The 11418-nt window shown below is 44.3% G+C and overlaps 2 protein-coding genes across 2 annotated transcripts in view; both read right to left on the bottom strand.

Moving 5' to 3' along the window:
- The window catches only part of LOC307079029 (serine hydroxymethyltransferase, mitochondrial-like), a gene marked incomplete at both ends in the record, with an annotated part of 9933 nt that extends 6743 nt beyond the window's left edge, over positions 1-3190 (bottom strand). The window contains 2 exons of the mRNA XM_079741087.1: positions 1910-2104; positions 3086-3190. Of these exons, the coding sequence (XP_079597213.1) occupies positions 1910-2104; positions 3086-3190 (300 nt within the window). The remainder of the gene's footprint in view (positions 1-1909; positions 2105-3085) is intronic.
- A 1614-nt stretch (positions 3191-4804) lies between these two features.
- Positions 4805-11117, bottom strand: LOC307079824 (neurexophilin-4-like; the record flags this gene model as incomplete). Its single annotated transcript, XM_079742330.1, has 2 exons — positions 4805-5695; positions 11106-11117. 2 exons carry the CDS (start codon positions 11115-11117, stop codon positions 4805-4807), a joined length of 903 nt encoding a protein of 300 aa, XP_079598456.1.
- Positions 11118-11418: the final 301 nt, after the last annotated feature.

The raw sequence follows: 11418 nt of genomic DNA, 5'->3' as shown, positions 1-11418 counted from the left end.
TGGCCAACTAGCATGTACGCTCTGCACATGCGTGAGAGGAAATAACTGTCAGGCAACAGTTCTTTCCTTACATTTCACACCACTCTCTGAGTGATCAGATGAGATGAAGGTGAGAAATGAGACAATCTTCTTATGCATGCCCTGTTGACGAAGTCACCTCACCTCCGTTTCCCTCTTCATGCAATGATTCACTTAAGCTGAACAGCCAATCAGAGTTTCTCGAGATTTCTCTCAGCATCGGCCTCCGTCCTCGCTTCAACATGCCGAATCAGCCGACTATCGGACAGGGGCTGAATATTGCTGAGGATGCGGGACGCACCGCAGAAATGAACGGCCCAGGCGCTCGCCGACAGCCAACCGTTGGCCCGGCGAGCCTTTTCTCTAACATGCAGGGCCACATCAGTCATTACTGAGGAACTGACGTGCAGAGTCTCTGGTGCTATTGCACCCTGCTGGGTCAGCACACCCTGAGAGGATCCCCCACCAGGCCTTCTGGCAGGGCACAGACACACCAACCCTTTTTCCTTCTGTCATATTTCCTATTTCATTATTTTTTAACCTCTAATTAATCTTTCATTCATATTTAATCTCAGTTTATTCTATCAATCTATCAGTATATTTTAATAACTATCTATCTACCAACCAACTAACCTGTCTGTCTGTCTGTCTGTCTGTCTGTCTGTCTGTCTGTCTGTCAACCTATCTACCTTTCCACCTATCCACCTATCTATCTACCACACATTCTCTCCCAATCCAGTCATTACCGTGCAGACATGTCAGGCTTAAGAGGAGGTTCAGCCTAAAACCTCAATCATCCCAGAGGGATTTCTAGGTCTCTCAGAATCTCTCTCTAGCTCTCTTTCCACCTCTCCCTCTCTCCATCATTCTCTCTCTTTCCACCATTGCATCTTTATCCACAACTCTTTACCTATCTCTTTTCCTCCATCTCTCTGTCTCTGACTCTCTGTCTCTCCATCTCTCTCTGTCTCTCTCCCTCTCTCTCCCTGTCTCTCTCCCTGGGATGACAGACACACTGTGGTTACAATGTGGCGTGTCTCTCACCCGTCAATTGCGTTCTCCTCTTGACTCGATGTCTCAGTTTTAGGGGATCAATGGATCGTGGATGGAAGCGATCGCAGGAATCAGCCCGGTGATTGAATGTGGAGGGGATGGGAGGGGGGGGGGAGCAGGGTTTGACTGTGTTTCATCTGAACAGAGAGGGGGGAGGTGGGAGGGAGAGAGGGGTCCTCCGTGGGGAGCCGGCCCTACCAGCAAGACTGACTGACAGGAGCTTCACAAGGAGTTGACAAAAAAGAGGCCCTTCAGAAGTGCTGGGACTGATACCGCTGAGGGCTTCTAATTGTTGTGAAGTTTAAAGGTTGAAAACTTCCCAAGCTTCTGCTTTGATGAAATCAGAGACTTGTGAGGGAAGACAGCGCCAAGACGTTTAGAGGAGAACTCGAAGCGCACAGCAGAAGGGAAAGTGGTGGAAAGAAACTGGTTTTCTGCAAACAAAGTGGGCGGTCGTGTTTTGCATTGCTTCCCTCGGTTTTGTTACAGTAACACGCACTGGTGAATAAAATAAGCATCTAAGCATCACGCTATATGTTCCAGTCTGCCAAGCCTGTCGTTCTACTATGTTGTGTGTTATAATGCTTGGTGAATGGTCCCTGGGAGGTTTGTCAAAATTTCTGCAACTTGTCACCAGAAAGAAGGTTCTCCAGTATTCAAGGTGGGAACAAATGATTTTTTAGTTTTCACTCTATTTCACTCTAGCCATCCGCACACACACACACACACACACACACACACACATACAATACTCTCTTTTCTCTCGCTTAATGCTTTCTCTCTCTCTCTCTCTCTCTCGCTCTCTTTCTCTCCCCCCCCCCAAGCCCCACACCCCTACCTCTGATGCAATGAGCTCCAGGCCTCGACACTGCCGGTCCTTCTCCTGGGTTAGGAGGCTCCACATCTCTGGGTCATCCTGGGCCAGGCTGTCCTGTCCCGTCCACTGTCCCCCGCTGGAGAGCCCTCGCCTGGGCAACTCCACCGCCAGCTTCCCCTCTATCCAAGCACATCCTGGTGCCCGGAGGCATAGGGGCTGTAGAGGGGAATGTTTGAACGATGAAACGTAACGCAGGTCATCTCAAGGAGCTCAACAGTACAGGTGTTAGTTCTGTGTTCATGAGAAACTTTCTATACACCAAAGAGGTTAGCAAATAAATAATATATATATAGTGGTAAAGAAGGCCACTGTATAAGTGATTGCTTATTTCAGGATAAATATACTACTTGATCTGAATGAGCACATCATAACTCTAATAAAATAGAAAACATAAGGAGAAATATAGCATTGATTTGATTACTTTTTACTGAATCTCCATTACAGCAAATCTTTATTAAGATTTAAAAGTCCTATAGTCTTAAATCCGAAAAAGTATTAGTAATACAAATAATACCAAGAAAACATATGCTAAAAACCCCTGGACCTGTTGTCAGTAGTCATGTGGGTCAGCAGCCTTTCAGAGTTGCAGCTCTCAGGTCTGTGTTTGCCGAAGGCCAGATAGTACCCACATGATCCTTACGCAACTCTTTGTTACTTTGCCCTAATACGTTGATTGCTGCCTTATCAGGAATAATAAAGGGGAACCGTTTCTTCTTTAGTATTCTGTGTTTTCAGATTTAGGTATTGTAAGCGTCCTTCATGAACTACCAGTCAATTTTAAAGGACAAATATCCTTTCAGCCACAAAAATAGCACAATGGTTGCCTTCTTAGAAAAACTGGTTAAAATATGGCTCTGTGATGATACTCTGAACACAGAGGTGCGGACAGTGTTGTGGAAAGCACAAAAAGACTGCAACTGTTCCAATAGGAACCCTGTTGATTTCAGAACAACAACGCAGGCGCCAGACTGAGCAAAGCCACCTCGTTGAATAACAAGGTGGTCTGTTTCACTGTCAAAAGTACAAAATATAAATTGTACTTGTGGGCTTTGGTTGAAACTTAACTCAACTAAATTAAGCAGTGCAAACTTAAACAACACGACAGCACTAGAAAACAGAAGTAAACCGAATACTCACCCGCAATATTTGCCTCAGTGACAGCGAGAGCATGTCTGGGATTGGGAATGACTGAGTGAGAAACTTCCATGGTGCAAAGGCTCGAGGGAAATCAATCATTCTCATGAGAGGGGACGGGGGGGGAGGACACGCGCCCACGTGCACTGATAAAACCAGACAACTAGAGTACTGATCTCTAGTAAAAACCTTTGTTTAATGCCATTCATTTCTTTGATGAAACAATCCTATTTTAATACCGCCTGATTATTCACAAGAACAGAATTCACCAATGTACGCAGATACACATGGAATGATTATTAATCAAAGGTTTAAGCAATAAATAAATAAGCAATGAATAAAACCATAACAATTATATTTGACTAAAATGTCTTAAAAACATTTTTTGTTATTGATCACTGCATATTGAATTGCACATAGAAATACTGTCATAAATGTATTTATACATTTTAAAAGTTACACTTAACTTAACTTCAAACACAGCTACTTTTTCTTACATCATTGTGGAAAACGTGATTTCACTATGAAAATGAAATGACATCTGAACACACGCGCAGAGAGAATCCCACAATAACTCCAGAAGTGTGAACGTACATCATACGATAATTAGACAGCTCAGACAGGCATGCACTTCTGTGCGTCTGTCATTTCCAGAAGACATGCTACTGGAATTATTATAAATCTGTAACATCCCAGAAAAGATCAATTTTCAACAAATCCATCTTAATCCGAATGTTATAGTCCTCAACACTGGTGTTCATTTACTGATGAATAAGGTATATTTATGAGAAATAAAAGTGATTAAATATTAACAAATTAGATTAATTTACAAATAATAGCACTTACTCGCACTGGTAAAAGAAAATATCTTGAAGTTATCATGGACTAATGTAATGCAAATGTCACAAAGATATTGAAATTAAGAGAAGCAAACAGCAACCAATAAACAAAGTAGTAATAGGTTATCTCCGCTGTATGGAGAACCTACACAGTGCTTCATGTAAACAGGGGCGTGACCAGGGTGGTACAGGCCACTGCCCTTTTGCCCTCATTGGTTTCAGTGCTTGAGCCACTGCCCCTCCCAATGCCTGCCCACGGCCATGCAGTACTTTGTATAAAGGACTCCCTGGCGCCCTGAAAGGTCTGCATTAGAATCTAAAGGTGACCTTGTGTTCATCCCCAAGGTTAGGCCCTGGAGTTGAGACTACAGCAGAATCAGTTACTCTTTTAAATCTTCTTTCTACTTCTTCAAACCTGTATTATGTAATGGATTTCATGTAATCTGTTGAATAATAGTCCTTAGTTTCACTATTTCTTTCTAAGTTAAGATGAAAATGTGCTCCATTAATGATGTTGAAATTATTAAATTAGTTTTGATTTTGAACTCATCTTTTGTGTTGATTTTATGTCTGTATAGATGGAATGATATAATTATAGCAATGATCAATGCTATAATTACGTGAAGAAGTCGATCATTTATTGTGGATGTCAAAAGTCTTTATGAAGATTATTTTGGAAGGGGCCATGCTAAGTGAAGTTATTATTATCATTTTAACCATAAGTATCCTAATATAGTATTACATTTGTTACAATGAGCTATCAGATGTCTGTGGTGTTATCACTGTTAGTAATTTGGCGTGATTGGGCACAAGCCTCTACATGAATATTTGACATCCCCATTTCCTTCAGTGTAAAGTCCTTCAGTGTAAGTCATGCCCGCAGTCATCCTAAGTTCTGCTGGTTCTGGTCCGTCTGGAAATTATGGTCCGGACAAACTTTCTGCACCAGCCTGTAGTCGGTGCCGGTGAACGCGATGAAGATACAGATGACCTTGAAGGGCTTGGCGCAGATCCAGGCCGCCTGCGACTGGGTGTTCTCCGAGTAGCACACCTGCCCCGGGTCGTAGAGGCACGGCTTGGTCTTCTTGGACCGGTTGGTCCGCTGGTACTCCACCCGGCAGTTGAGCTCTGTCATCACCATCATCACCTCCTGCTGCTGCAGGTCCGGCCGGGGCCCGGTGGCCGTGGACTGCGGAGGCCTCTGGACCTGGAACTCTGGAACCAGAACCGGCTGGTGGCCAGCGGCGACGGCGAAGGCGGCGGTCCCAGGCCGGTCCCCGGGGTCCGGGTCCCAGCTGACGGTTTTGGACGGGGGCACGATGCTCACCGTGATGTTCCCCAGGCGGGACGAGTTGTGTCTGAAGTACACGCTGAACGTCCCGTTGATGTGGTCCACGATCTTCCCCGTCACCAGAAGGCTGAACTTCTCCGTCTTCACGTTGAAGTAGAAGTCGCCCCAGCCCAAGACCTTCTTGGCCTTGGGTGCCGGCTTGCCCGCGGGGCCAGGGGCTTTGGCTTTGGGGGCGGTGCGGTACAGGAACTGGTCCACGGTTTGGGACAGGTTCTGGGGCCAGCCGAAGGGCCCAGACTGAGCCAGAAGCGGGGCCTTGGGTTTGGTGGAGATGATCTGTAAGTCTTTAGATTGATGTTTGACCTTCAGAGGTGCTCCCACCGGCTCTCCTCTGCCTGGGATGTCCACAGCAGACTCAAAGGGAGGAGGTGGTTGCCTTGGGCCCGGTGGATTGTGGTTCTCGTAGTCCGTTGTTTCATGACCCTGTGGAAGGTAATAATTTACACTTCATTTATTGATTTATTGTTACTTAAAGAATGTATTTCTGACAGTTAAAGTGACTATTGAGAGCTCAAATAAGTGAGAGGGGGAGGCAGAGAGAGATAGATAAAGAAAGAGAAAGAGAGCGGAAGGTGCCTCTTAACACCTTGAGTAAAGGAGACAGATAGTTTTAGAGTGCCTATGAAACGGCTAATCGATTATAATAATTGTGTGTTGTTTGTATGGTTGGGTTGAGCCTGACTTGGGAGTTAGACTAATCAATGGGATGACTCCCTCAGGCAAGGTCTATGGATGAATTCCCAACACAGAATAAGATACAGACCAAAATGCAGTCCAATTTGAACCTTTTCTATCCCTCAGTTTTTTTCTCTCTCATTGTCTCATTATTGATTCCATCTCTTGACTCTCTCTATGTTCTTTTTAGGTCAATCTGTCAATCATCTTTTGTGTTGGATTAAATATAGAGAGCAAGGTTGAATGACAAGCCCAGCAATTGCAATACACACTACTAATAGTAAGAGTAGTAGTAGTAGCAGAGTTTGCGTTGAACCTTTTAATGAACCTGTATTTATTCAGGTCAGTCTCGTTTAGATTGTGCACTTCTTCTGCAGGACAAACCTGATAACAGAACAAGTACGTAAAAACAATGGAAGAGGACAGCACATGTTCAAATGACCACAACAGAATTTCACACACAAAAAAACATCACACTAAGAATGAAGCTCCTATCACAATACAACTATGAAATACTGACATAAAAATGAAGTACTCTTAAACAAAATACAAAAACTGTGTTTCAATCCACCTATTTTAACGCTGTCCATCGAAGGCATTAATCCTAGTATGGCCTGCCACGGACAAGGTTCTTATCATTGAATGCCAGAACACATAAGGATAATGCAGGCACACTTTCTTACGCCGCCCACACACATGCACACACACGCACGCACGCACGCACGCACGCACGCACACACGCACACACACACACACACACACACACACAGTGGCTTCTTCAATAAACTGTATGACCTCTATGTGTGGTGTTGTTCTGCTCTTTAGGGTATGAAAACTAAACACAAGAAATTTGAATACAAACTCTGTGAACCCTGCTGAACTCTTGTTTGAAACTAAAGTCAGGGGGGGGGGGAATGCAAGAAAGGGCATTTTCAAGAATATAAATATAAAGAAAGATCATTGTAATTTATTCGCACAGTGTCATTGTTGAGACAGTTGAGCGTATTTAATTCCTCGCCTCAGAGAGAGGTGTAGAGTTCACAATCTTCTGAATATTTCAGATATAAACAATTCAAATGCCATCATTATTTCTCCCCCCCCCCTTTTCCCCAATAAATAAATGTCCACAAACCAGTTGTCCCGTCTCTATTCTAAGAGGACGAGGAGGAGGAGGGGGAGATTGGGAGAAGGAGGTGGGGGAGGAGGTGGCAGAGGAAGAGGGGCAGGGGAGGTAGCGACGGAGGAGGAGGAAGAGGCGGAGCAGGAGATGGGAGGATGGGAGGAGGACGAGGAAGACCTCCAGCTGTTGGTAATGCAGCTCATCACTAAAGTTTGAGCCATGTCCTCAGCGGCCCTAATTGGCCCTCAGTGTGTGACAGCGGTGTCAGTGGCACCGTGTCAAGCCGCCAGAATGGTGACTGCAGCTGAGCAACAGTGGTGCAACGGCTGCGGGAACACACCGACTCTGTGCGTGTGAGAGTGTGCGTTTGGTGTGTGTGAGAGAGAGAGAGAGAGAGAGAGAGAGAGAGAGAGAGAGAGAGAGAGAGAGAAATCCCTACCCTGGCAAAACTGAGAGGAAACAGGTAAGCGTATTTTTTAAGCGTAACAACTGGGTACACCTCAGTTCCTAGGAGTAGAAAATAGAAGATCCGAATGTCATTGTTTCCTTTTCTGGTTATCTGGTTGTGCTGGTAGTATAAAGACTAGAGGTATCAATACAGCAGTAGAACATTCACTAAACGTATTTAATGAGGAATATATGGAGTTTTTTAACCTGACTTTCTTGATATGATTGAATTGTGATTGACTTAATATATATATTCTATATTTCTGATATTTCTGTTGGTTGAGTGGAACCCTGCAGCCATGAATCTCCATGTTTAATATAACCTTCTCCTCTGAAAATAAAAACCAACATCAAATGTATTCTGCACAACAACATATTTGTTGTGATACTACACTCCCAGCAGAGCATTGAAGAAGCACTAAAGATGCTTACTGTTGTTGGTAGCAACCACAGGCAGCTGATGACAAAGTTCAAACCAAGTGTCCTCATCTTCCCGCAGTCAAGCGCGCTCAGTCCGCCGTTAGATGCTGCTAAAAGTGATGTCCATCCGATCCAACGACAATAAAATACGCATCAATGTAGTTCGGGACGCGGCATTGTTGATCACGTTCTTCTCAGGCGCAAACTCTTACGCTCACAACGACGTGGCGGAAAGATCGGGTTTGAATACAAACCCTATAATGTGCTTCCCCGCTCACTCTCTCAAACCCTGTTCTCTCCTACTCCGAGGACGCGCGCGCGTACGCGTCATTTTTTTTTCCTCTTGTCTTAAAACTACATGGCACGCGCGCTCTTGGTCATAGACTACTTGCACCTTGGATATTTCACCACATAACGGTTCAGACCACAATATAGAAAAGATGAATGCGTGAGCGGTTGCAATTGTACAGCCCTCTCTGGTGTTCCCACACTTTATGACCGATTATTTGATAATAGACCTACGTGTTTCCCTCAAATATCGGCTAAAGCCATACTGCAAACTATTACCTCACAGCATCACTGAAGAAAATCAACGATAGGCCTTTTAAAAATAATTAAGTATTGCTAATTGATTAGGCTACAGACCCACAAATTGCGATAATATAATAATTCGTAATTCTGTCCCATTCGTGTTAATTTTCCTAGGCTACACCCCTGATTATATTCGTATAATCATATGCATACTTTTTTCGCCTTTCACTAAAGATTTTAGTGGAGAGGAATGAGTAACAACACATTTGTTGATGCTGCCGCAAGGTGGGGTTTTCTTCTGTTGTGTAATTCAAACCTCTGCATGAAGAAATCCTTAAGGCCTGTTCCCCGAGAATGTTTGAAGGCCCAAGTAAGATTAAATCAATGTGCTTCAACCACTTGTCGGTTGGTTTTTAGGGTTAGGTAGTTCGAGATTAATTCGTTTTCATTGCATGTTTCATGTCCCACTACTGGAAGAGTGTATGCGCCACCTATCTCTTTAAATGAGGTATAGGTAATACAATTCCATACAATACAAGTGGTAAATGGGAAGAGTAATTTACAACCGAGGACTGCCTAGTCCATCCCTCAGTGCTGAAAACGAAGAAAGTTTATATTTCTGTTTTTTTGTGATGCTAGATAGGGCTCGCTTTCGACGTGCAAGAAGACACATTTGAATGTGTGCATTTTTCTTTCTTCCTAGATAAAAATATATGTAGTGTCCCATCAGCCCAACAAATGGTTCAAGGACGAACAAGACACTTCACTGAAAGTGGGAAGATGAGATTAACCTTTTTATTTGTATTTTGTATCCACCAGAGGTCCTTTTACAACTTTCACATTATCCCACAGTTGATGTCATCAACAAACTGTATTTGGAACAATAATGATGCATTAATAATTCATTTTATAAAGGTGGCATGAAGGTAGATCTCGTTTCCCAATACATATAGGTACATTATACGGCTTACTGTTGTAAAACCCCAAGATGAAACCAGGTTACATACCCAGAATCCTTTGCGAAATCTTAAAAGTCTTTAAATTACATCTCAATTGGAACATTGTGTTAAACTGAATCTTTCAACGCAATGTATAGTTTTAACACTCGTGCTTCTATCCTACTGCAGAAGTGAAACTATAGGCGACTGTTGATTTAAAAATGTCCCTTACAGTGTTAGTTTGGAACATTAGGAGACATTTGAACACGCTTGTTCTGCCCTTCAGGCATTTCATTTGAATTGAATGCTTTAAATTTGTGTTTCATCCAGACTTTTATTTTGACGTTTGTATTTTTGAGCTGCACAGGAAGTAGGCAGGAAAATAGTTTAGATCACGTTAGAATGCGCGTGTGGAAAACGCTAGAAACGGCAGGTCGATTAAGAGTGCAGACGGTCATTACCCCAGAGAAACGGCTTCTGACATGTTGATTCCCCAGCAGAGGCATCGCTTGTACGTATCACATCTTTGTTGTAACTAAGTTAGCTCATTGTATGTTAATTACATGATGTAAAAAAAGGAGTTATAAGGCTAAAAACTAAGTGGGAATGTTAAGAACTATGCATGTTAGTTTCAACACGTGGATGCCTTCAGGATAATGTTAGTTCTAAGAAATGTTAAGTTAGCTTTACATGTGATTTCTATACTTAAGGTATTATTCAAGGAAACTAGGTGACTTAACTAATTGCAATACTTTGTTTGTTTTCTAGTTTCACTCTCTTTCATCTTTTGATCTCTTGATCTTATCAACATGGATTCAATACAATGTGAAGAATGAAAATAAATCTGCAAACAAGAATCGAAGGCATTCTTCAGGTTCATGAATAGAAGAGTTTAGCTCACTGTCTAGTTGGAGTTAGCACACCTCAGCGAGGACAGTATAACGCTTATCAGCAACAATTAAGTTCCCCTTCAGATCGCATAAATCTTTCGCCTTTTACTAAAGATTTCTGTGGGGAGGAAAAAGTATGAGTTAAAACATTTTTTTTGCTGCCCCGCCGCAAGAACGTGCCTCTCCCACTCAGTCGGAGGCGAGTGGCGCACGCCCCCCACAGCACACATAAATGTGTTGGAACTCGCCGCTGTGAGGAAAGTGCTGTTGCATTTCTTTCACCTGGTACGTGGCCGCCACGTTCTGATCAGGACAGACAGTGCGTCAGCGGCGGCATACATAAACAGACCGGGAGGAGTGCGCTCCTCTGCTCTCCACCGAAAGGCAGTCGAGCTCTGGCTTTGGGCTCATCAGTATCTCCTCAGTCTAAGAGCCCTGCATATCGCGGGCGCCCAGAACTTCGGGGCGGATCTCATGTCTCGCGGCGGTCCCTGCCGAGAAGAGTGGCGGTTACATCCCGACATTGTCAGACTGATCTGGCAGAGGTTTGGGACGGCTCAGGTGGACCTGTTCGCGTCCAGGGAGAACAGACACTGCAGGTGGTTGTTCTCTCAACCCTCTGGATCTTCCCTCATTAGGAGTGGATGCGTTGGCAGACACATCTTGGCCGCGGGCTCTCTTGTATGCGTTTCCCCCGCTCCAGCTGATCCTTCCTCTTCTGGAATGGGTCAGACAGGAGAGATTGTCCCTCATTCTAGTGGCTCCGGAGAACCGCTCAGCTCTGTGGTTTCCAGAGCTAGCGGCGCTCTCACGGACGGCGCCATGGCCGGAACCAGTCAGATCGGATGCGCTTTCACAGGCCCAAGGGACAGTGCACCACCTGCCCGATGTTTCGGGACGGCTGTTGATTTGGCTCCTGAGAGGTTGATCGTGCAGGGCAAAAGTTTGCCTGAAGTGGTTATCAACACTATCCAGAGTGCTCGTGCACCTTCTACTTCTTCCCTCTATGCGGCAAAGTGAGGCGCTTTCTCTAATTGGTGTGACAGGAACCACGCTGTCCCATCTCAATGCGAGGTGGGAAGCGTGCTTGCGCTTCTGAAGTACTTATTGGAAAAGGGTTTTGCC

Source organism: Pollachius pollachius (genome assembly GCF_949987615.1).
Source record: "Pollachius pollachius genome assembly, chromosome: 8".
Lineage (NCBI taxonomy): Eukaryota > Metazoa > Chordata > Actinopteri > Gadiformes > Gadidae > Pollachius > Pollachius pollachius.
The sequence above is the reverse complement of the archived record's forward strand: the minus strand, read 5'-3'. Positions and strand labels throughout refer to the sequence as shown.